This window comes from Musca domestica, unplaced genomic scaffold, assembly GCF_030504385.1.
Source record: "Musca domestica strain aabys unplaced genomic scaffold, Musca_domestica.polishedcontigs.V.1.1 129, whole genome shotgun sequence".
NCBI classification, from domain to species: Eukaryota; Metazoa; Arthropoda; class Insecta; order Diptera; family Muscidae; genus Musca; species Musca domestica.
This window is the reverse complement of record NW_026712171.1, coordinates 586,460-613,998: the sequence shown is the minus strand read 5'-3', so window position 1 is coordinate 613,998 and position 27,539 is coordinate 586,460. Positions and strand designations below refer to the sequence as shown.

At 32.1% G+C, this 27,539-nt stretch overlaps 1 protein-coding gene across 1 annotated transcript; it reads right to left on the bottom strand.

Moving 5' to 3' along the window:
• Positions 1 to 11,570: 11,570 nt before the first annotated feature.
• On the bottom strand, positions 11,571 to 15,159 carry LOC131800733 (uncharacterized). The gene is made up of 9 exons (XM_059118422.1): positions 15,048 to 15,159; positions 14,456 to 14,596; positions 13,859 to 14,058; positions 13,672 to 13,793; positions 13,413 to 13,609; positions 13,139 to 13,353; positions 12,922 to 13,072; positions 12,761 to 12,864; positions 11,571 to 12,690 (listed from the first exon to the last, which is right to left on the bottom strand). Exons 1-9 carry the CDS (start codon positions 15,148 to 15,150, stop codon positions 12,355 to 12,357), a joined length of 1,569 nt encoding a protein of 522 aa, XP_058974405.1. The 5' UTR covers positions 15,151 to 15,159; the 3' UTR covers positions 11,571 to 12,354.
• Between the last annotated feature and the right edge of the window lie 12,380 nt (positions 15,160 to 27,539).

Below are 27,539 nucleotides of genomic sequence, written 5' to 3'. Positions count from 1 at the left end.
AACAATAATGGGATTTTGCCTGACGATTTTGCAACAACAAAATACTATGGTATCCCAAACAAGCAAGCCAAAACACTGTTCTGTTATTCGGGAATACTTTTCCAAGGCTGGCTCTCATTAATTTGAGTGGCTGGTAATTTATTTACACAGGAGTTTCGGCTCACTGTTCCACAGGAGTTTCGGCTCGCGGTTCCACAGGAGTTTCGGCTCGCTGTTCCACAGAAGCTTTGGCTCGCTGTTCCATAGGAACTTCGGTTCGCTGTTCCACAGGAGCTTCGGCTCGCTGTTCCGTATTATAGTCAAACGTTGGTAGTGGAGTAGACGTAGTTAGAGAATCGTAGCTAGGCTAGTTACCTCGCCCCTGTACAGTGTTGCCGTTTGAAATTTTTATTTCAGCCCAAATTTTTTTCTAAAAACCGCCCAAAATCGACCATATCCGCCCAAACTGTAAAAAGTTGAATAATATATATATATAATATAATATATATGTAGTTTGTATTCAAGTGTAAATAGGTACTCAAGTTTTATTACATTCAATGTATTAAATCCATTAGAGAAAATAAGAATTTTATGTTATTTTACTTGAGGTTTATATATGTATACATATAATAATATATATATAATCTGTGATATTAGTTATTAAGGTTTTGTGTTGTTGAACTTGACGAAATACTTCATGTAAACTTAATCCAATTTTATTGTAAGTTATTTATGTATTCATGAAGATTTGATCTAATGTAATTTTTATTTAAATAGACGTATCCCCTGAAGATGTCAACAAACATTGACGAAACGTCGGGATTAATGAAATAAAAAGGAATTTTATTTACAAAACTTAGGTCTATAAGCTTAATAGAACCCAAATCAATAAATCTACCTGGACCAAGAAAATTAATAATAGATAAACTTATTTTTGTACCGAATTTATTCATCATTCCAAATTTCATTGGAATCGGATATACGTATCGTGTTTGGTGCATCATATAAACCAAATTGGTCGAAAATATATATGGGAGCTATATCCAATTGTGAACCAATTTGAATATAATTGGCCAATATTTTTCTGTGCAAATCCCGTCACATATTCCAAATTTAATTATAATCGAACAAACATATCATGCTTGGTGCAACAAAAAAAAAAAAAAACGAAATCGGCCGAAAATGTATATGGGAGCTATATCCAAATCTGTACGGATTTTAATATAATTTGGCTAAATTATTTATGCTCCAAATTCCGTTACGCATTCAAAATTTGGAGGGTGTATCTATAATGGATAAATAGATATATGCATATAAAATCTGAATTTTTGGGAGGTACCTCCTATTCTGATGCCATATCTCCAGTTCCAAGTGGAATTTCAAAAATTTGTATAGCATAAGTTACTTTCAGGCGATGTTCTAATATACTAGGAAATTTTCAGGAAAATCTGTTCAGCAGTTTTCGAGTCCATAAATTACAAACCAACATACAGACATTTTCCTCTTTGAACTGGAGATATAGGATCAAAATCAGAGGTACCTCCCGAAAATTTAGATTTTATATACACATATCTATTGACCTATTACAGATACGGTCTCCAAATTTGGTTAACGGAATTTGAAACACGAATATATTTGCCAAATTATATTAAAATCGGTTCAGATTTGGATATAGCTCCCATATATATTTTCCGCCGATTTCACATAATAGATGCACTAAACACGATACGTACGTCCGATTGCAATGAAATTCTGCATGAGTGACTATATTTGGTACTCAAGTTTTATTACATTCAATGTATTAAATCCATTAGAGAAAATAAGAATTTTATGTTATTTTACTTGAGGTTTATATATATATATATATCTATAAAAGAGGAAAATGTTTGTATGTTTGTTTGTAATTTATGGACTCGAAAACCGCTGAATAGATTTTCCTGAAAATTTCCATATATACTGCATCATCCCTGAAAGTAACATAGGCCATATACATTTTTGAATTTCCACTTGGAACTGGAGATATAGCATAAGAATCGGAGGTACCTCCCAAAAATTTAGATTTTATATGCACATATCTATTGATCGGTTAAAGATACAGTCTCAAAATTTTAAATGTGTAACGGAATTTGGAACAAAAATAAGTTTGCCAAATTATATTGTAATCGGTTCAGATTTGGATAGAGCTCCCATATATATTTTCGACCGATTTCGTTCATTTGATGCCTCAAACACAATATGAATGTTCGATTCCAATGAAATTTGGAATGTGTGACGGGATTTGATCCGAAAATACATTTGTCAAATTATATTGAAATCGGTTCAGATTTGGATTTAGCTCCCATATATATTTTCGGACGATTTCGTATATTTGATACACCAAACACGATACACAAGTCCGATTCCAATGAAATTCGGTATGAGGGCCTAAATTTGGTTCACAAATGAATTTTTGAAATTATATTGAAATCGGTTCAGATTTGGATATAGCTCCCATATATATTTTCGGACGATTTCATATATTTGATACACCAAACACGATACGCATGTCCGATTCCAATGAAATTCGGTATGAGCGACTAAATTTGGTACAAAAGTAAATTTGTCAAATTTTATTGACATCGATTCAGATTTGGATATAGCTCCCATATATATTTTCGGCCGATTTCATGTATTTGATGCACAAAACACGATACGTATAACCGAGTTCAATGAAGTTCGGCATGAGTGCCTAAATTTGGTTCACAAATGAATTTTTGAAATTATGTTGAAATCGGTTCAGATTTGGACATAGCTCCCATATATATTTTCGGACGATTTCATATATTTGATACACAAACACGATACGCATGTCCGATTCCAATGAAATTCGGTATGAGTGCCTAAATTTGGTTCACAAATGAAGTTTTGAAATTATATTGAAATCGGTTCAGATTTGGATATAGCTCCCATACGTATTTTCGGACGATTTCATATATTTGATACACCAAACACGATAAGCATGTCCGATTCCAATGAAATTCGGTATGAGTGATTAAATTTAGTACAAAAGTAAATTTGTCAAATTTTATTGAAATCGATTCAGATTTAGATATAGCTCCCATATATATTTTCGGCCGGTTTCATGTATTTGACGCACAAAACACGATACGTATGTCCGAGTCCTATGAAACTCGGTATGAGTGCCTAAATTTGGGTTTCAAATAAAGTTTTGAAATTATATTGAAATCGGTGCTGATTTGGATATAGCTCCCATATATATTTTCGGACGATTTCATATCTCCGATACCAAACACGATACACATGTCCGATTCCAATGAAATTCGGTATGAGTGCCTAAATTTGGTTCACAAATGAATTTTTGAAATTATATTAAAATCGATTCAGATTTGGATATAGCTGCCATATATATTTTCGGACGATTTCATATATTTGATACACCAAACACGATAAGCATGTCCGATTCCAATGAAATTCGGTATGAGTGACTAAATTTGGTACAAAAGTAAATTTGTTAAATTATATTGAAATCGGTTCAGATATGGATATAGCTCCCATATATATTCTCGGCCGATTTCACATATTTTATGCACCAAACACGATACGTATATCCGATTCCAATTAAATTCGGCATGAGTGGCTTAATTAGATACAAAAATAAATTTGTCAAATTACATTTAAATCGGTTCAGATTTGTACAAAGCTCCCATATATATTTTCGTCCGATTTCACATATTTGATGCACTAAACACGGTACGTACCTTCAATTTCAATGAAATATGGAAGGGGGGACGGAATTTGGTGTAAATGTAAATTAAAATTATATATTTTATATTATACTAGCTGAACCCGGTGCGCTTCGCTACCTCTTTTGATTTTATATGCATTCAAAATTTTATTTACGAATATATGTTGGATAAAGAAAAAAATAAATTTTAAAATTAAAAAAAAAAAATATTGCACTAATTTAATGCGTTAATAAACAAAATCATTACAAAAGCAGTAACATGACATGCATACACGAAGGGTTTGTCCTTTGGATTTATTTATTTCATAGCAAATACAAAGCGTGCAGGAAACTGCAATTTTTTTTTAGTAGAGTGGCATTTCTATTGCTTTTAGTGAATTCGAGAAAGCAACATACTTCGCCGTAATAAGCGTATTTCAAATAAATTGTGGTGTTGTTTTTTAGTGTTAGCCTAAGGCGTTGTGGGTCAATGGTTCTTATTAAAATCATATCCCAATCTGATCCGATTTAAATATAATATTAAAAAAAATACTTTTACACCAAACTCCGCCACACCTTTCATATTTCATTGAAATTGGTGCGTCAAATATGTGAAATCGGCCGAGAATATATATATGGGAGCTATAATCAAATCTAAGCGTATTTGAATATAATTTGTCAAATTTATTTTTGTACCAAATTTAGCCACTCATGCCGAATTTCGTTGGAATATGAAATACGTATCGTGTTTTGTGCATCAAATATATGAAATCGGCGGAAAATATATATGGGAGCTATATCCAAATCTGAAACGATTTTAATATAATTTGACTAATTTATTTTCTAATCAAAACCCCGTTACATATTCCAAATTTCTTTGGAATCGAACATACATATCGTGTATGGTGCATAAAATACATGAAATCGGTCGAAAATGTATATGAGATCTAAATCCAAATCTGAATTGATTTTGATATAATTTGACAAATGTATATTTGTTTTAATTTCCACTACACATTCCAAATTTCATTGAAATTAGAGATACATAGCGAGTTTGGTGCATCAAATACATGAAATCGGTCGAAAATATATATGGGAGCTATATCCAAATCTGAACCGATTTCAATTTAATTTGACAAATTCATTTTGGCTCCCAATTCCGTTACTTATTTTTAATTTCATTACAATTGGAAATACATGACGTGTTTGGTCCACCAAATACATGAAATCGACCGAAAATGTATATGGGAGCTATATCCAAATCTGAACCGATTTCAATATAATTTGGGAAATAAATTTTTTGGATAAAATCCATCACACGTTTCAATTTTCATTGAAATTGAGGATACATATCGTGTTTGGTGCATCAAATGCTTGAAATCGGCCGAAAATATATATGGGAGCTATATCCAAATCTGAACCGATTTCAATATAATTTGACAAATTTATTTTCGGCTTAAGTCCCGTCACACATTCCAAATTTCATTGGAATCGAACATTCATATTGTGTTTGAGGCATCAAATGAACGAAATCGGTAGAAAATATATATGGGAGCTATATCCAAATCTGAACCGATAACAATATAATTTGGCAAACTTATTTTTGTTCCAAATTCCGTTACGTATTCCAAATTTGGAGACTGTATCTTCAACCAATCAATAGATATGTGCATATAAAATCTAAATTTTTGGGAGGTACCTCCGATTCTGATGCTACATCTCCAGTTCCAAGTGGAAATTCAAAAATGTATATAGCCTATGTTACTTTCAGGCGATGTTGCAGTATACAGTGCCACACATAAGTATTGGCACAACCATCAATTTCTAACTTGACCGCTTGTTTTCAGCCCCGTCTCCCAGTCTACACAAAAAAAATATTTTTCCTAAAGAACCCATGTTGTTACCTAACTAATGCTGAAATTTTTATTAAAAAAAAATTATTTATAACTTTTTTATATTTTGTTTAATAAAAAAATAAAGCAATTTCATCGCACAAAAGTATTGGCACACTTACATGATCTATTATATTTTTTCCTAATTTGTGCCAGTTAGCAACTCTTTTTGCAAAAATATTGGTTCCTAAAATTGTCTACCCTGTTGCTTTGTTCGTAGCAATTTGTTCCTGAAATTATCTACCATGTCATTTTACCGTTATTTAAAGTTTTTTGTTAAAAGAGTAAAATTAAATGCAGAAAATACAAAAAATGGCCCCAAAGCAAAAAGAAACGAGTGTATCTGAGCGAAAAATTATAATGCACCTTAACAGCCAAGGAAAATCGTTTGCTGAGATCGGCCAAATGATGGACAGAAGCCGTTTCACAATTCGAAGCATCGTCAACAGGTTTAAAGGCGAATCAAATTTACAAAACGCAAAACGCCCTGGCCGTCCACGAGTTTTAAGTGACCGGGAGCGTCAAAAGATAGTGCGAGAAATTAAAAAGGACTCCAAAAAAACATCAACACAATTAACAGCTGAAGTTCAAGAGGAGACTGGAAAGAAAATTCATCCCATGACGGTCAGAAGAGTGCTCCATGAGGCTGATTACAGTGCCCGAGTTGCTAGACGTAAGCCGCTTATTTCTTTAAAGAACCAGAAGAAGCGCCTAGCCTACGCAAGAGAATATGGGAGCCGACCGAACAGCTTCTGGGACCAAGTGCTATTCTCGGATGAGAGTAAGTACAACATTTTCCGTTCTGATGGCCGCTCTACTGTATGGAGAAAGCCCAATACGGCATATGAAAAAAAATCTTGCACCTACTGTCAAACACGGTGGAGGAGGAGTTATGGTATGGGGTTGCATGTCGTCTGCGGGGGTCGGTGAGCTGGTCTTCATAGATGGCATTATGCATTTATTTAAATATTTTAAAGGAAAACGTAAAAAAAAGCGCGGACAAACTGAATCTACCGAGGTCATTTACATTTCAACAGGACAATGATCCGAAACATTCTGCTCATGATGTGCGTATGTGGCTAACAATGAATATCGCACATGTCCTGCCACATCCACCGCAATCTCCAGACCTCAACCCCATTGAGCATTTGTGGGAGGAACTGGACAGACGTGTAAAAAGGCGGCCCATTTCCAATAAGTCAGAACTTAAGCAGGCACTTATAGAAGAATGGCAAAAAATAGGGGAGGAAACTACCAAGAAATTAGTGCATTCCATGCCAAACCGTTTGGACGCAGTAATCAAGCAAAAGGGCTTGCCAACAAAGTACTAAATAGACAAATATTTTATGTATTTAAGATATAAATATAAGTGTGCCAATACTTTTGTGCGATGAAATTGCCTTATTTTTTTGTTAAATAAAATATTAAAAAGTTTTAAAAAACAAAAACAAAATAAAAATTTCTGAATTAGTTAAGTAACAATATGGTTTCTTTTGGAAAAATATTTTTTTTGTGTAGACTGGGAGACGGTGCTGAAAAATAGCGGTCAAGTTAAAAATTGATGATTGTGCCAATACTTATGTGTGGCACTGTATATGGAAATTTTCAGGAATATCTATTCAGCGGTTTTCGATTCCATAAATTACAAACATACAGACATTTTCCTCTTTTATACACGCAGAGAAAAAAATATGGTTCAGCCAACAATATTCGAAGAGCAAAATATATATGGTAAATATATGGTTGGATTCTATTATGTAATATTGTCGCTGCAAACATGTTTTTGGTTAGGCTGTGTTAACTGTATACATATAAATGTTTGCCCCAACCAGTTTCATGGTTGTCCCAATCATTTGATTGGTAAGATTTTATAAAACGTTCTTTTAGCCTGAAAATATATATTTTAAAAAGGTACAATATATATGTTTTCTGTAACGATTTACATGTTTGTCCCAATCATTTGATTGGTAAGATTTTATCAAATGTTTTCTTGGCCTGAAAATATATATTTTTAAAAAGTTACAATATATATGTTTTCGGCAATTATTTACATGTTTGTCCCCATCATTTGATTGATAAGATTTTACTAAACTTTTTTTTGGTCTGAAAATATATATTTTAAGAAGTTACAATATATATGTTTTCCCCAACCATTTACTTGTTTGTCCCAATAATTTGATTGGTAAGACTTTACCAAACTTTTTTTTGGCCTGAAAATATATATTTTTAAAAAGTTACAATATATATGTTTTCCCCAACCATTTACTTGTTTGTCCCAATAATTTGATTGGTAAGACTTTACCAAACTTTTTTTGGCCTGAAAATATATATTTTTAAAAAGTTACAATATATATGTTTGCCCCAACCATTTACTTGTTTGCCCCAATATTTTGATTGGTAAGATTTTACTAAACTTTTTTGGCCTGAAAATATATATTTTTAAAAAGTTACAATATATATGTTGCCCCAACCATTTACTTGTTTGTCCCAATAATTTGATTGGTAAGATTTTACCAAACTTTTTTTGGTCTTAAAATATATATTTTAAAAAGTTACAATATATATGTTTGCCCCAACCATTTCTTATACTCTACCTTTTTAATATTATGTATATTATTAAAAACATCTTGGATAGTGTTTTATAAATCAAATTTTATTTAATTTTACAGGTAATAATATAAATTAACATATTAAATCTAACATATAGTATACAATTATTAATATTACGAAAATGGAATTGCATTTAGTTTATATAAAAGCAGTCTTCTTTGGATGTACAAATATATCCCGTATAATTTGATTCTAAATATAATACATTGACAGAAAGAAAAACATTTTCATATTCTACTCTAAATGCATGGTAGTGCGAATCAAATCCATGTGTTAAAAGTCTTTGAACGCACAGGAAAAAACTATCGTCGAAACAACAAATATGAATAATGAGTCCAAATAATGGAATGTTATCATCATATTCTCCAATTTGAATAACCATTCCAGGTTTAAAATAAATTTCATTGTATTGAAGATTGGATAAGACACGCAATGGTACTGTAGACAAAATATTATATTTTCGGAAAGTATCGCTGGTCATTTCCACAGAATGACCTAATTCTATTTTAGCATCTAAAATATCTGAATAGTTAATTAAAAAGTCAAATAATTTAACTTCATATTTTGTGTATATAGTTTTCAGGAGATTAATTTTATTATTAGAGCTGTTACATATTTTTTTTAATTCCTTATGAAGAGATTCAAATCTCATTGAAGAAATATGTTTCAAAGGTCCAATTTGTTTCATAATATTTGCATAGTGTAACAAGTTATGAAATTTTGGTTGCAATGTTGATTTTGTAAGTTGCATGTACAAATCGTTGTGTTCGCACACTAGCTGTTGAAAATGTTCAGGAACACCAGTTTGAAATGAATCTGATTCACATGCTATAAAAACTATTTTTTTTAATAACAAAAATAGCGACCATTCTTGACAATCAGGCACTAAATCTCCTATAATTAAATTTAGGCACCTTACGAAAACTAATATTTCAGAAGAAGATAATTTCAATTTAATTTTTTTCTGGAAATCTTGACTCAGTATAGGTGGCTTGCTCCTGCTATTGATTGGACCATAATTGAAAGTTAGCAATCTATAATTTAGTTGGTCTATACTAAAGAATTCGTAATCCTTTATGAAACGAGTCAATATAAAAATTAAAACGTAATGACATACTCCTTCTAATAAATCATGCATAACGTCGACACTATAATTCCTTGTTACATGAAATAGTTTTAAATTATTCCAAATAGAATTTTCTTTTATACCGGTGGTCTTAAAATCATTAAGACCTACATCAGAACTATAATTATGAGGATTTCGTAACATTTCACTATTTTCATAAACTGCCATTTTGTTAACTTCTCGATGCTGTTTACAAAAACGACAGCAAAAATTGCTGGAAAATGTTTCAGAAAAGCCAAGAATTGTATTGAGTCCAAGGTTGTCTCCCAAAATTAGAGAAGAAATTAATTTAATTTTTTTTTATAAGATTTCCTTCAAATGAGATTTCTTCATGAATATCTATTCCAATTTCTTGCAAACTATTAAGTTCATTTATAAATGCCTCAAATACGCGTTTGTTACCGAATAAACAAACATATGAGACAATTTTGACTGAAGATATTCGGGAATACAAGGAATTTTAATGTAAACCCCACCAAGTTTTTGAAAGCCAGCGTGAGAACCTAATGCGTTATCTGGCTCAAATTCATCGAAATATACGAAAAGGGGTAAAAACAATGTATCTGACTTGTCATTACAATTTAGTTTCTCACGCCAAAGCTTACTTTGAACAAAATTATATATAACATTCGGATCACGTAGTTTTAAACAACTTATGTAAGATACAACTTCAGTCAAAAATTTAGTTTTATTAAAAAGTTTAAAAAAAAACCAGTAAGGAAAGCTCAAAAGTCGGGCGGGGCCGACTATATGATACCCTACACCACTATGCATATTTAGTAGAGCTCTCGTAAAAAGGTTTATGCAGGGCATTTCGGAGCTCTATGAGATATTTGGTACAAAATCAAAATCTATCTAATTCTATCGTGCATTTTACGAACTATAGCTATCTCTGAGCCGGGTTTCTCCAAATTTTACGTATTAGCTTCTAGACTGGTGATTTGGGCTGATATTGACCATTTAGTGCACATTTAACCCGAAATCGGATGAAGATATATATGGGAGCTATATCCAAATCTGAACCGATTTCGATAAAATTTAAAACAGCTATTCCTGTGCTCCATCTAATACCTGGTACCAAATATCACGGTTGTGGAGTGAATATTACGAATGTATGGGACTAAAACTCTAAATCGGATGAAACATATATATGGTTGCTAAATCTATATCTGAACCGATTTTCACTAAATTTGATATACTTGCTTCTAGGCTGAATTTGGTCCGATGTACTAAAATTCAGTCCATTTGGACTTATATCGGCCATTTGGTGCACAATTAACCCGAAATCGGATGAAGATATATATGGGAGCTATATCCAAATCTGAACCGATTTCGATAAAATTACAAAAAGCTATTTCTGGGCTGTATCTTATATCTGGTACCAAATATCATTCTTGTGGAGTGAATATTACGAATGTATGGGACTAAAACTCTAAATCGGATGAAACATATATATGGTTGCTAAATCTATATCTGAACCGATTTTCACTAAATTTGATATACTTGCTTCTAGGCTGAATTTGGTCCGATGTACTAAAATTCAGTCCATTTGGACTTATATCGGCCATTTGGTGCACAATTAACCCGAAATCGGATGAAGATATATATGGGAGCTATATCCAAATCTGAACCGATTTCGATAAAATTTAAAACAGCTATTTCTGTGCTCCATCTAATACCTGGTACCAAATATCACGGTTGTGGAGTGCATAGTAGAAATGTGAGAGACTTAAAGATCAAATCGGATGAAAGATATATATGGGAGCTATAGCTATATCTGAACCGATTTTCTCCAAATTTGATATACTTGCTTCTAGGCCGAACTCGGTTGGGTGTGCCAAAATTCAGGTAATTTGGACTGATAGTGGATATTTGGTGCACATTTAACCCGAAATCGGATGAAGATATATATGGGAGCTATATCTAAATTTGATCCGATTCTCACCAATTTCAATAGGGTTCGTCCTTGGGCCAAAAAAATATTGTTTGGAAAATTTCATCTCAATCGGATAATAAATGCGACCTGCATTTTGTTCACAAGAATACATGGACAGACGGACGGACGGACGGACGGACGGACGGACAGACGGACTGACATGCATAAATCGACTCAGAAAGTGATTCTATGAAGGTTCTCAAAAGTAACTATGGGTCTATCTCGTTTCCTTCTCCATGTTACAAACAAATGCACAAAGACATAATACCCTTACCACTATGTGGTGTAGGGTATAAAGACTGCAATGATAATATTGCGATGGAGTAGTCAATATTTTTTAAAGTAATTTGTCCTCCTGTAGTTAAAACCTCTTGAGGCTCACGATGTAGCAAAAGGTATTTGGCTTCAACAAAGTAGCCTGTTTTCTTAAATTCGTTCAGTAATTTATATTCTGATTTAATAATACAACTATTAATAATATCTTCAAGAAACGCTATTATTTCAGGTTCCACTACATTATCTACTAATTTATTTCTTAGAATTTTCAGGTACTTTAAGAAACCATTTGCAACATTTCTTATAATTTCTAAACACTTATTTCGAGGAATACTTTCATTACAATAAGCTTTCACAATTTGTTTCAATAGATCAGTTTTCATATTTGTAACTAATTCTATCTGAGATCGCGAACTATTATCGTCAATATTTGTATCTAAGGGGAAAATTCTTCCTAAAGGTTCACTATTTATGTTTGAGTATTCTGATGAACTATCCAAAGAGTTATTAAAGACATTTTTAGGAAAATGTCTTTGCAAATGAAACTTATATGAATCAAACCGATCGTATCTGCGATTGCAATTAGGAAAACAACAAGATATTGACGTTATATGTTTATGATGCCTTCTCATATGTCGGATTAATTCATTAATTGAAATAAATAAATGAGATGAACAAAAACATTTAATATAATCCATTTGTAGATATAAATTTATATATAAAAGTCTTATATAATGAAATAATAATAAAATAATTCATTTTTTTTTGGACGAACATAAAATAATTCTCTTCGAAACTAAAAAAAACAAATCTATTCCAGATTTTCCATACGAAGTTCATTGATTAAGGTACTTACAGCAGGTATTGTCGTATCCCATGGAGTGTTAATTTCATAAATAATATATTGTATAAATGTCCATACGTGTAGGCATGCAGTTGGGTATTTAATATTCATACTCATAAAAGAGTAAAAGCAGGCTTCAACAGCTTTTAAAGGATTTTCAAATTTCAAACGATTTCCACATATATCCACGTATGCAATGGAAATTGGTTTTGTCGTATCGCCAACAAAATAAATTTTGGGTTGAGTATCCTTTTTTAGTCGTTTTATTCGGTTTCTTGTTTCGTCATCTGCCACTTGAATATTCTGTTAGGATGATACATTTTTTTATTAATATATGAGGTATTGTGGAATAAAAGTATATATATGAACCGACCTTGCAGTAATAAATGAATGATTCCAGCGATTCTAACTTGCTGTTCTTCCTGTAGTGTGGTAGAATAAATGGAATAATCATCAACGAAAGAGCAATTTTGCAATCTATTGTAAAAAAAATGTGGATGATTATGTATAGCATATTCTTATATTCATACATACCTTCGTCCTCAGTTCTGTCGATATTCGCTAAAATTTGTAAAACGCTATTCTCTTTTGATTGTTCGGCTTTCAATATTAGTTTTCCATAGAATTGTTTCCATTGGTAAATGCTTTTGGAATTTGGGTACAGTATTTTGAAATCGATTTGAAGCTAGGCGAGAAGTATATGAACAATATTAATCGAAATTTACATAATATTAATAATTCAAAGACTTACCAATTCATGAAAGTTCTCATTAAGATGAATGTTGTATTTTTGTATATAGTCAATAGTACTTAACTCGTTGTTTTGTAATTCGTTTTGTCGATAGGAATGAGATTTAATCCAAAGTTCTCTTGTTTTGTTCCAATCTACATTCGTTGTTTCAAGAATTTTCAATTCATCTGCTGATATGCCAGTTTCGTGATCTTCCGACAATTGCGTATGATTTGCTAAAAGAACGTATTGTTTTTCAAAACATATAAATATTCCTATATTTAAGCATACTCACATTTCTTTTTCACGTTTTCACGTCTATTTATCAGTCCTGCTGCACTTAATTGTGTTCTCTTATTATTGTATGCGTCAAACAATTTACCCTTTGCCAAATGACCTTTTGTAAAGGGTACGTAATAAGTTTCTCTAACTTCCGATGGAAATACTTCTATTATTGATCGGGAAAGTTGTAACAAATCATCTTTATATAAACTGCAAATTGAAAAAGAATCTCTGAATATAAACAAATTGTTAAGTGTTTAGGATTTACATACCGTCTATTCACATTTTGGCTCAGGATATTTGACACTATACTCTTTGCTATAATTGTTCTATCCTTATTTTGCAGACTATTACATTGCAATAATTGCTTAATTTCAGGATATTCTTTTATTTCCTTCGGGAATAAAAAGGGGTTAATAATGACTGAAAGATTTTAAATTAAGAAACATTTTTACATACCTCCGTTGATGGAACAGAAGGATAAGCATTTTTGTCAATAAAAATATTCCCCTGGCTTTGGTTAAAAATATCATCGGTTATACATGTTAAAGTTCTAATAACCTGAGGCTGTGTACTTCCAAATATTATATTTTGTGAACTGGAAGCCTGTGATTCCAATTCATCATTCGAGTCTGAGGTGGAATAAGAAGAATTATCATCTACAACGAAAATTAGTTTAGAAATTACACATTATATTTACATACATATACAGTGGTAGTCACCTAATTAGAACATGAACTGTGGTGAACATTCTTTGAAGTATTTTTTAAAAATAATATAATTCTGAACACTTAGATATACTGCACTTAAGAGGTTTAGTGTGAAAATAGAAAATTATTTTATGCAATTTTTAATAAATAAAAGTTTTTATAAAATAACGTGGAAATATTTACTTTACTGCTTTTTTTGAAAATAGTTTACAGATGAAAAAAAATTTAGTATATCTAAGAGCTCAGAATTATTATTTTTTTTAAACACTTCAAAAAATGCTTACCACAGTTCATGTTCTAATTACGTGACCACAACTTTAAATATATTTAATTTGTGGATACTCACTTATTAAATTTACGTCCAATATAAAATCCGTTGACGATAGATACTGTTCCACCAAATCGGTGAATATGTTTGGTTTTATTAAAAATTTCTTGTTAAAAATTTGAACTTCTTCAGTTGATGGAATATTATAGGTTTCCTTTACTATAATAAATAAAGATGGTTAAATATTTTATTAAAAATTATTTAATAATAAAATAATATGTCAATTTTAAAAATCACATCAATGTCCATGAACCTTCAATGTTCCCAATATTCACGTTCAATTTTGCACTAAAAACATTTTCCCCAAAACGATAATCTCGTTACTTCTCTCTATGCTTTGTTTGTTTTGTGTGTTCAACCACCCAACCTTTTCATGATGAGATGATTCACACAAAACAAACAAACAAAAACATGAAATGTGTTAAAGCGTACGACTGAACATTTTTCTGTTCTTTTTTTGAGTATTGCACTTTTATATGAGATGTATAAAACAAATAATTAACATAATTCTTTAAATTGTTTATAGAGTTTTTCACTTAATATTTTTTATTAGTCACTGCATGATTAATTAGAACTTTCACAATATTAACACTTTTTATACATCTTTTACCTTTATTTATAAACAAATCGTAGTCATTAATTCCATCAAAAACCACTGAAACTATTTCTTTTTTGTTTTGGAATGTTGTTTTCAACAATTTGCGTGAATTCATTTTTTTCTTTTTTTGTGATCCGTCTTCTCTGAATGCCAAACAAAAACTAGCGAGAGGCAGTGAATGCAGAAGCTAATGCAAATGCTCCGAAATATAACGGGATCACAACACTCAACACAAAATATTGTAAACTTTAACAATACATATTTTCAATCCAAAACAAGATATTGTAATTTTTTAAAATACATTTTTTAAAATTGTACAATATATATTCTTAGTTTGAAAATATATATTGTTAAATTTGAAAATATGTATTGTTAAGTTTGAAAATATGTATTGTTAAATTTGAAAATATGTATTGTTAAAATTGAAAATATATATTGTTAAAATTGAAAATATGTATTTTCGAACTAAACAAATATATATTAAAAAGTGCACATGTTTTGAATTTTCTGAAAACACGTGTTTTATACATTTTCAATGTTGTACTTTTCCTTGAAGCTAATTCTGTTACAGTGACTTAGTTACATATATGTACTTTTAATTATTTTTTGCCATTAAATAGAACTTTTACTTTTCTTTTTCAGAAAAAGTCACATTCAAAATAGCTGTAAGCGAACGCGAAATAAACTCACTTAATTTTTATTGTATTTATAGATAGCATGTGTCATTATTTTATGACTCTTTTAATATTTATTGTATTAAGTAAAACTTTTAAATGTTCACTTTTATATCACTCTTAAATTTACGCACGTAGTACTTCTTCGAACTCTCCAATCAAACTAACATGTTTTGACATGCTCAGCTCTCAAGCGCATACAATTTACAATATTATTTTAAAATTCTACAAAATGTATTGTAAATTTATTAGCATGATTGTGAAGACCATTGGTATTGTAAATTATTTTTATCATATTACAAAAATTCGATTTAAATTTTGGAAATTATGGTTGCAGGGAACATAGTATTTTCAAATATGCAATTCACATGTTTGCTACAAACATATAAAAGTTGTGGCAACAATAGTTATGGTTTCTGCAACCATAGTGAAAAATATTTTTTCTCTGCGTGTAGATATAGATAAAGAAAAACAAATTTAAAAAAAAAAAAAAAAAATATTGCACTAATTTAATGCGTTAATAAAAAAAATCATTACAAAAGCAGTAACATGACATGCATACACGAAGGGTTTGTCCTTTGGATTTATTTATTTCATAGCAAATACCAAGCGTGCAGGAAACTGCAATTTTTTTTAAGTAGAGTGGTTTTTCTATAGCAATTAGTGAATTCGAGATAGCAACATACTTCGCCGTAATAAGCGTATTTCAAATAAATTGTTGTGTTGCTTTTTAGTGTTAGCCAAAGGCATTGTGGGTCAATGGTTCTTATTAAAATCATATCCCAATCTGATCCGATTTAAATATAATTTTAAAAAATTACTTTTACACAAAACTCCGCCACACCTTTCATAATTCATTGAAATTGGTGCGTCAAATATGTGAAATCGGCCGAGAATATATATATGGGAGCTATATCCAAATCTTATCTAATTTCCAATTAATTCATCACATTTATTATTATAACCAAATTCCACCACACATTCTGAATTTCATTGGAATCGGTCATATATATCGTGTTTGGTGCATAATATGTATGAAATCGGCCGAAATATATATGTTAGCTATATCCAAACCTCAACTGATTTCAATATAATTTGGCAATTTTTGCTGATGCCAGATTTTGTCTCTCTCGCTCTGGGTGCATAATCACATCTGGGAGCTATAATCACATCTGAGCGTATTTGAATATAATTTGTCAAATTTATTTTTGTACCAAATTTAGCCACTCATGCCGAATTTCGTTGGAATCGGAAATACGTATCGTGTTTTGTGCATCAAATATGTGAAATCGGCGGAAAATGTATATGGGAGCTATATCCAAATCTGAACCGATTTTAATATAATTTGACTAATTTATTTTCTAATCAAAATCCCGTTACATATTCCAAATTTCTTTGGAATCGAACAAACATATCGTGTATGGTGCATAAAATACATGAAATCGGTCGAAAATATATATGAGAGCTATATCCAAATCTGAACCGATTTCAGTATAATTTCAAAAATTCATTTGTGAACCAAATTTAGGCACTCATACCGAATTTCATTGGAATCGGACATGTGTATCGTGTTTGGTATCGAATATATGAAATCGGTCGAAAATATATATGAGAGCTATATCCAAATCAGAACCGATTTCAATATAATTTCAAAACTTTATTTGAGACCCAAATTTATTCATAGGACTCGGACATACGTATCGTGTTTTGTGCATCAAATACATGAAATCGGCCGAAAATATATATGGGAGCTATATCCAAATCTGAATCGATTTCAATAAAATTTGACAAATTTTCCTTTGTACCAAATTTAGTCACTCATACCGAATTTCATTGGAATCGGACATGCGTATCGTGTTTGGTGTATCAAATACATGAAATCGGCCGAAAATGTATATGGGAGCTATATCCAAATCTGAACCGATTTCAATATAATTTGGGAAATCAATTTTTTAGATAAAATCTATCACACGTTTCAAATTTCATTGAAATTGGGTATACATAGCGTGTTTGGTGCATCGAATGCTTGAAATCGGCCGAAAATGTATATGGGAGCTATATACAAATCTGAACCGATTTCAATATAATTTGACAAATTTATTTTAGGATTAAATCCCGTCACACATTCCAATCCAAATTGGGAGCTATATCCAAATCTGAGCCGATTACAGAATAATTTGGCAAACTTATTGTAGTTCCAAATTCCGTTACGTATTCCAAATATTGAGACTGTATCTTCAACCAATCAATAGATATGTGCATATAAAATCTAAATTTTTGGGAGGTACCTCCGATTCTGATGCTATATCTCCAGTTCCAAGTGGAAATTCAAAAATGTATATAGCCTATGTTACTTTCAGGCCATGTTGCAGTATATATGGAAATTTTCAGGAAAATCTATTCAGCGGTTTTCAAGTCCATAAATTACAAACAAACAAACAAACATACAAACATTTTCCTCTTTTATAGATATAGATTAAAATTATATTGAAATCGTTTCAGATTGGAATATGATTTTATTAGGAAACATTGACCCACAACGTCTTTGCAATGGTATAAGGCTAACAGTAAACAAGCAAAATATCTGTAAGTTCGGCCCGGAAGAACTTTGAATGCCCTCCACCATTTGGAACGAATTTGGCACTTTTCAAAAAACTAAAATCCGTTAAAAATTGTGTTAAAATCTTAAAAATACCGAAAGTGTACGAAGACGTGGACCTGCACAGACAGAAATGCCTTTCAGTTCAAAAGATTGCAGTTTCCGGCAAGCTTGCCATTTGCTATGAAGTTAATAAATCCGAAGGACAATCCCTTCGTGTATGCAGACTAAATTTAGCATGTTCCTGCTTTTCTCTGGGTCAGCTGTTCCTGGCATGTTCACGCGTTATAATAATAAAGGTTTTAAAGTTTTTGAATTTGCTTTTTTTATATTTTTTAACCAACAAATATTCATATATAAAATTTTGAATGCATATAAAAGCGAAAGGAGTAGCGAAGCGCGCCGGGTTCAGCTAGTATATATATATATATATATATATATATATATATATATATATATATATATATATATATATATATATATATATATATATATATATATATATATATATGTATATATTTAAATCGGTTGATGTGTAGCTCCCGTATATATTAATATTTCGGCCGATTTCGTGTGTGTTATTCACCAAACACATATATATGACCGATTCCAATGAAATTCAGAATGTGTGGCGGTATTTGGTTACAATAATAAATTAGAAAAATTAATTGGAAATCGCTTAATATTCGGATAAAGCTCTCATATATATATTCTCGGCCGATTTTACATATTTGACGCACCAATTTCAATGAAAAATAGCCTGATCTTATTTTTCAGCTATAGGCTTTAATTTGAGTGTTAAATACCTATATGCTAAAGAACATCTATAAAAGCCCCATGTGAAAATTTTGCTCAATTTTTGGTATTGTAAAAAGCATTCAAATGAGCAATAATTTGAATTTTGTATTTCCAACGTTTAAAATCCCGTACTGCGTGGTATTTAGTTTTGTCCACCTCATACTTGAAGGCAGAATGTTGTCAGAATAGCCAAAAAATTACTCTTTTGCTCCGATTACCGTAAGATGGGCATTAATTGTTTGTCATTTAAATTGTGCGGTGGAGATCCAATAAAGTTACTTTATAATTTCGTATTTTTTTCATGTTTCTGCCACAATTTTCGACTGAATGAGTCCCAGATTGACATTTCGGAGTTTATTTCACATAGACGTACATCCCAAATCTACGTTCCCAACCAATATTCTCTAAGGGGTTACAAATTCAATAGAATACTAAATTTTCTTTTCTGACCACACATTGCTTGGGAAAGTGGACTTGGGGGTATACTAGTGTGGGGACTATACTTAAATAAATGCCTATGTGGATAATTATCTGTAAGATGATTTTCTACCCCAGGGTTTTTTTACCCCAGGTAGCCTCAAGACTAAGACGCGTCCTTTTCCGAAAAATAAAAATTTTATAAGAAGAGATTTTCTTCCCCCTTAAAAACAAAGATGTCAAATAAGGGCCAAAAAATTTAAAAAGTTGCCAAGATGTAGCGTGCTGATTTCATCACGTACATTTATACGAACAAACAACCGCACCTATTACACAATGAGAACAACAACAGCGGCCACTGCAAGTGTGACGCTAACAGCACCAACCAACCACCACCACCATGCACACACGACTCGGTCATACGCAGTCAACAAGGCGGTCACATATAGTGTTCGGTTTGAGGTGCGATAAAGCAAGGCTCGCTACTGCAGGAGCTTGCCAAAGGGTAGCTAGTGATTTTCTAAAGATCATCGGCCGTCCTCCGACTAATAACAGGGTTATTCGGGAATACTTTTCCAAGGCTGGCTCTCATTAATTTGAGTGGCTGGTAATTTATTTACACAGGAGTTTCGGCTCACTGTTCCACAGGAGTTTCGGCTCACTGTTCCACAGGAGTTTCGGCTCGCGGTTCCACAGGAGTTTCGGCTCGCTGTTCCACAGAAGCTTTGGCTCGCTGTTCCACAGGAACTTCGGTTCCACTACCAACGTTATAGTCAAACGTTGGTAGTGGAGTAGACGTAGTTAGAGAATCGTAGCTAGGCTAGTTACCTCGCCCCTGTACAGTGTTGCCGTTTGAAATTTTTATTTCAGCCCAAATTTTTTTCTAAAAACCGCCCAAAATCGACCATATCCGCCCAAACTGTAAAAAGTTGAATAATTTATATGTAGTTTGGATTCAAGTGTAAATAGGTACTCAAGTTTTATTACATTCAATGTATTAAATCCATTAGAGAAAATAAGAATTTTATGTTATTTTACTTGAGGTTTATATATATATATATATATATATATATATATATATATATATATATATATATATATATATATAATATATATATATAATCTGTGATATTAGTTATTAAGGTTTTGTGTTGTTGAACTTGACGAAATACTTCATATAAACTTAATCCAATTTTATTGTAAGTTATTTATGTATTCATGAAGATTTGATCTAATGTAATTTTATTTAAATAGACGTATCCCCTGAAGATGTCAACAAACATTGACGAAACGTCGGGATTAATGAAATAAAAAGGAATTTTTATTTACAAAACTTAGGTCTATAAGCTTAATAGAACCCAAATCAATAAATCTACCTGGACCAAGAAAATTAATAATAGATAAACTTATTTTTGTACCGAATTTATTCATCATTCCAAATTTCATTGGAATCGGATATACGTATCGTGTTTGGTGCATCATATAAACCAAATTGGTCGAAAATATATATGGGAGCTATATCCAATTGTGAACCAATTTGAATATAATTGGGCAATATTTTTCTGTGCAAATCCCGTCACATATTCCAAATTTAATTATAATCGAACAACAAAATCGGTGCAACAAAAAAAAAAAACGAAATCGGCCGAAATTATATATGGGAGCTATATCCAAATCTGAACGGATTTTAATATAATTTGGCTAAATTATTTATGCTCCAAATTCCGTTACGCATTTAAAATTTGGAGGGTGTATCTATAATGGATAAATAGATATATGCATATAAAATCTGAATTTTTGGGAGGTACCCCTATTCTGATGCCATATCTCCAGTTCCAAGTGGAATTTCAAAAATTTGTATAGCATAAGTTCTAGTATACTTGGAAATTTTCAGGAAAATCTGTTCAGCAGTTTTCGAGTCCATAAATTACAAACAAACATACAGACATTTTCCTCTTTGAACTGGAGATATAGGATCAGAATCAGAGGTACCTCCCGAAAATTTAGATTTTATATACACATATCTATTGACCTATTACAGATACGGTCTCCAAATTTGGTTAACGGAATTTGAAACACGAATATATTTGCCAAATTATATTGAAATCGGTTCAGATTTGGATATAGCTCCCATATATATTTTCCGCCGATTTCACATAATAGATGCACTAAACACGATACGTACGTCCGATTGCAATGAAATATATGTCATGTTACTGCTTTTCTAATGGTTTTGGTTATTTACGCATTAAAGTAGTACAATAATTTTTTTTAATTTTTAATTTGTTTTTTTCTAACCAACATATATTCGTTAATAAAATTTTGAATGCATATAAAATGAAAAGGGGTAGCGAAGCGCACCGGGTTCAGCTAGTATATATATATATATATATATATATATATATATATAGATATATATATATATATATATATATATATATATATATATATATATATATATATATATATATATATATATATATATATATATATATATATATATACATATATATATATATATATATATATATATAATATATATATATATATATATATATATATATATATATATATATATATATATACTAGGTGAACCCGGTGCGCTTCGCTACCCCTTTTCATTTTATATGCATTCAAAATTTTATTTACGAATATATGTTGGTTAAAAAAAAAAAACAATTTAAAAATTAAAAAAAATTTATTGTACTACTTTAATGCGTAAATAACCAAAACCATTAGAAAAGCAGTAACATGACATACATACATGAAGGGTTTATTTATTTCATAGCAAATACCAAGCGTATTTGGCATTTCTATTGCAATTAGTGAATTCGAGATAGCAACATGCTTCGCCGTAATAAGCATATTTCAAATCAATTGTTGTGTTGTTTTTTAGTGTTAGCCTAAGGCGTTGTGGGTCAATGGTTCCTATTAAAATCATATCCCAATCTGATCCGATTTAAACATAATTTAAAAAAAAAAAATTACTTTTGCACCAAATTCCGCCACACCTTTCATATTTCATTGAAATTGGTGCGTCAGATATTTGAAATCGGCCGAGAATATATATATAGAAGCTATATCCAAATCTTAACTAATTTCCAATTAATTTGTCACATTTATTATTGTAACCAAATTCCGCCACACATTCTGAATTTCATTGGTATCGGTCATATATATCATGTTTGGTGCATAACATGTATGAAATCGGCCGAAATATATATGTTAGCTATACCCAAACCTCAACTGATTTCAATATAATTTGGCATTTTTTTCTGGTGCCAGATTTTGTCTCAATCGCTTTGGGTGCATCAAATATGTGAAATCGGCTGAGTATATATATGGGAGCTATAATCAAATCTCAGCTTATTTAAATATAATTTGTCGAATTTATTTTTGTACCAAATTTAGCTACTCATGCCGAATTTCATTGGAATCGGAAATACGTATCGTGTTTTGTGCATCAAATATGTGATATCGGCGGAAAATATATATATGGGAGCTATATCCAAATCTGAACCAATTACAATGAAATTGACCAGCAACTCAAAATGTTCCTGATTTTGCAGCAGTTATAAAGGTCCCAAATATAAACCTAATGGCACGAAATCTCGCATGAAGTTAGAGCTTAGGACAGCGGGTACAATGGACCACTATTTTTGTGTAAAAAAATACCAACATTACTTACAGGCGATACACAATAGACGGACTTCTGGCTTTTTTATGCTGATTTCGTTGACGAATATAGCCAAATATTGTAGACAAGCAAATCATATAGATGAGTCTAAATTTGGAGACTCAGAGGGGCCTCTTGCTTTTGGAGATGATCGCAATATATTTAGGGGTTTAAATGAACCAAAAACAGAAAAAATTTCCTGATCACACAATTGAGCACAGGGAAGAATTCTGGCATTTTGGATGACCATTGGAATATATTTAGCCGTAAAATGGACCACAAAAACTAACAGCACGACGGAGTGCATAAATATTAGGAAAATGTCCCTGGTCAAAATGCTAAGGGTAATATCTGGGCAGTGCTCCGTGACATAATTTCAAAAGCGAAATCTTCCAAAATGGATTTGGACATGAGGGGGCTTCTAACATATTGTAGTGTTGTAGGGTATCACATGGTCGGCCCCGCACGATTATAGCCTAATGTATTATATATATTATTAAAAAACTTAACAAAAATCTATAAAATAAATAATGATTCATCTCAATAAAAAAATATAAAATTCAGTTAGTAATAAAAAAAATAAATTACGTAAAAATAAACAACGAAAAATAAATTTGTACCCAATATGGAAAAAATCCGCTCAAACCACAAAATTTATCTTTTTTCCGCCCAAATTTGGACGGAAACGCCCAAAACGGCAAAACTGCCCCTGTAGCCGACCCGAATAACAAAAACCCGAGCTGCCGAACGAACCACGATCCATCTACAAAGCGTAACGCATCGGGTGCCGAATCTACCCTCAACGAGCTGCCGAACACGAACGAGCCCCGTCCAACGCATCGATTGCCGAATCTACCCTCAACGAGCTGCCCAACCAGTACGAATGTCAATCCGCTCACGAAGACCTGGACAGCTGCTCCCGATTACCTTCTAATAGTCAACAAACCTCATCACCCGAACACCAACATCGTAATTCCAGATCGTCGACAACCGACGACCACAAATTCCCGATTACCTTCAAATCGTCAACGACCATGAGTTCCCGATTACCGTCAACAGAACGCATCACCCGAACACAATCATCGTAATTCCTGATCGTCGACAACCACAAGTTCCCGATTACCTTCAAATCGTCAACGACCACAAGTTCCCGATTACAGTCAAATCGTCAACAGGACGCATCACCCGAACACAATCATCGTAATTCCTGATCGTCGACAACCGACGAACACAAGTTCCCGATTACCTTCAAATCGTCAACGTAAGCGTCACCCGAACGCAACACCGTAATTCCAGATCTCCCCCACAATCAACCTCCGACGGCCATCCCCGAGTATCCGATCGCCTTCAATTCGTCGACTAATCACACCTCACATCAACACCCGAGTACTCATTGTGTACACCCGACATCATCGTTCTCCATTGTCCACGAGTCGTACACCCTCCTGCATACGATACGAGTTAACATCGAATTCCCGATCATCAACTAAGCATCAGTACCTTGAAATCACGAACATCTCCGAAGTCCATTTGCCATCCTATATTCCATATTTATCTTATCGTATTTCAACCCGAGTAGATTGTAATTTAGAATTAAACATCAATAAAACATCCGATTTTTACCCCCAGGAAAGGGAGAAATCTACTCTTATTATTTCATAAGGTTTAGTGGGACCTTATGGAGACCCTGGATACAGCTGAGCTTACCTCAGCCGACGAGAAAACAACGTTACAAAGACCCCGAAAATACCTTAAATTATTAACATAAGCTAAAATTAGTACGAAAAATATGGTTAAAATGTAGAATATACTTGAAATCGGGTTGTTCCGTTATGGGGGTTTATGACCCATATCATGACCTGCCAAACCGATTAAAGGTATCTTGAATGTTTAGGAAGAATTTCTATTTTGCGTCCTTTATAGTCGGTATTTAACTGAAAAAAGTAAAAGAATCTTCAACTGGTTCGCTGTTTTTTTTAAGGCAAATTTTTAAAGGTCCTTACGAAGTTTGTTGGTAGGTATACTATTATTTTGGAATTTTTGAATTTTTATATAAAGCGCCAACGGATAAAAGTGTTATTTATATAGTTTATGTATTTATTGGGTAATACGAATAAATAAATAAAATCTATAAATAACAGTTTTATCCGTTGTGGTTTTATACTACCCAAAAAACCTACACATCATATTAGAATTCCAAAAAAAAAAACACTACCAATGTACATTCGAAAATGGTAACTCAAAATGAAAAAAATATGCAATAAAACATTACTATTGTACATTTTAAAAGTCAAAATGAAAATGTTGAAATTTCACATTTTTACACGATTTTTTTGGATTTAATTCTTTTCTGCCAACAGGCAATTCCGAATTTTTCTGAATCGTTAAAATCAGACCGGCGGTCTTTATGTTATAAGAGTAACACAACTTTTTTTTACATATAGAGAGATAGATTTAACAGATTGAGGAACGCGCCTCAGTCCCTAAATAAGTACCTAGGGTTGGATGGAAAGTCAACAGCATCTCGTGTAAAAATTCTCAAACCGATATCTTCATTATTTTGGCACATATAGGGATTTTAGATAAATCGAAAAAGTGGCCGAAACAGTAGTCGTGGTCAATATTTTTTCTTTAAAAACCTAACTCGGGGTATGACGAATGTTTATACAACAAATTATTCAAATCGGTCCACCCGTTCTCAACTGATTCCATTACCAACAAACAACAATTGATTTTTATACCCTACAACACTATGTGTTGGGGGTATTATATGTTTGATTGGGCCAAAAATTATGTAACACCACGAAATATTCGTTTCCCACATAGGAAAGTATATATGGATCTTCCTATCTCGCCGAGCTGAGTCGATCTAGCTATGTATGTCCGTCCGTCCGTCTGTCCATGTTAATTTGTAATCACTCTACAGGTCGCAATTATGGTCCGATCTTCACGAAATTGAAAATGGAGCTGGGGCTAGGGTCAGAATAGAACCCTATTTCATTTGGAGACGATCGCATAATATTTAGGGGTTAAAATCGACCAAAAACTGAAAAATCCTGATTTTGCAGTTGCTCTACAGGTTGCAATTATAGACCAATCAAAGCGAAAGTTAGCATGGGACTAGATCTTAGGGCTGGGCAGAAGCCTTCCAATTTTGATGGTCATCGGGTAATATTTAGTGGTTGAAATAGGCCACAACATTTGTGTCAAATAAAAGTCAAATTTTCCATTAAACCGCGAATATTTTTAATCCCGGCGAAATCACAAATAGACAAACAGGTCAATTCTAACCATTACGTTGATGCCGATAGTAAATACATCGGATATATATAGCGAAGTATATACAATGTATATATACAAAAGAAGGGAATGTTAGTTAGAATGCTTATATTTCAAGAATGGCTGGATGATTTTGACAAATTTTGTCAATTTAGAATGCTCTCTTGGAATAAAAGTATATAGTCTAAAAAAATCGCAGAAAAATATGCCAATAATGATGATAATATAGGTTTTGTAGTATTTTGTGACATTTTTTTATTTTTTCATATTTTTTATCGCATGCGATTTTTCAATTTGACTTATAATATTTTGTAATATATTTTCAACTTACAACACAGGATGGGGATCCTCACGAAAATTTTCACAAGGGTAGGGTTGGGTTCGCATAATATTTAGGGGTTGAAATGGACCAAAAACTGAAAAAATTCCTGATTTTGTAGTTGCTCTACAGGTCGCAATTATAGACCAATCGACGCAAAAGTTTGCATGGGGCTAGACCTTAGTTCTGGGCAGAAACCTTCCAATGTTGGTCATCGGGTAATATTTAGTGGTTGAAATAGACCATAGCATTTGTGATAAATAAAAGTAAATTTTTCCATTAAACCGCGAATATTTTTAATCCCGGCGAAATTACAAATATACGAAAAGGTCAATTCTGACCATTAAGTAGATGCCGATAGTAAAAATATCGGATATATATTGCGAAATATATATCTATATCTATAAAAGAGGAAAATGTTTGTATGTTTTTTTGTTTGTTTGTAATTTATGGACTCGAAAACCGCTGATTAGATTTTCCTGAAAATTTCCATATTTACTGCAACATCGCCTGAAAATAACATAGGCTGTATACATTTGTGATTTTCCACTTGGAACTGGAAATATAGCATCAGAATCGGAGGTACCTCCCAAAAATTTAGATTTTATATTCACATATCCATTGATTGGTTGAAGATACAGTCTCCAAATTTGGAATACGTAACGGAATTCGGAACAAAAATAAGTTTGCCAAATTATATTGTTATCGGTTCAGATTTGGATATAGCTCCCATATATATTTT

What these genes read in the sequence shown, in the direction of transcription:
- LOC131800733 (XM_059118422.1), bottom strand. Translation starts at nt 15,150, where the DNA reads ATGAATTCACGCAAATTGTTGAAAACAACATTCCAAAACAAAAAAGAA. An exon ending in CGATTTGTTTATAAATAAAG is followed by an intron (nt 14,597 to 15,047) that starts GTAAAAGATGTA and finishes TATTTATTATAG; the next exon opens with TAAAGGAAACCTATAATATT. An exon ending in ATGAGAACTTTCATGAATTG is followed by an intron (nt 13,073 to 13,138) that starts GTAAGTCTTTGA and finishes CTTCTCGCCTAG; the next exon opens with CTTCAAATCGATTTCAAAAT.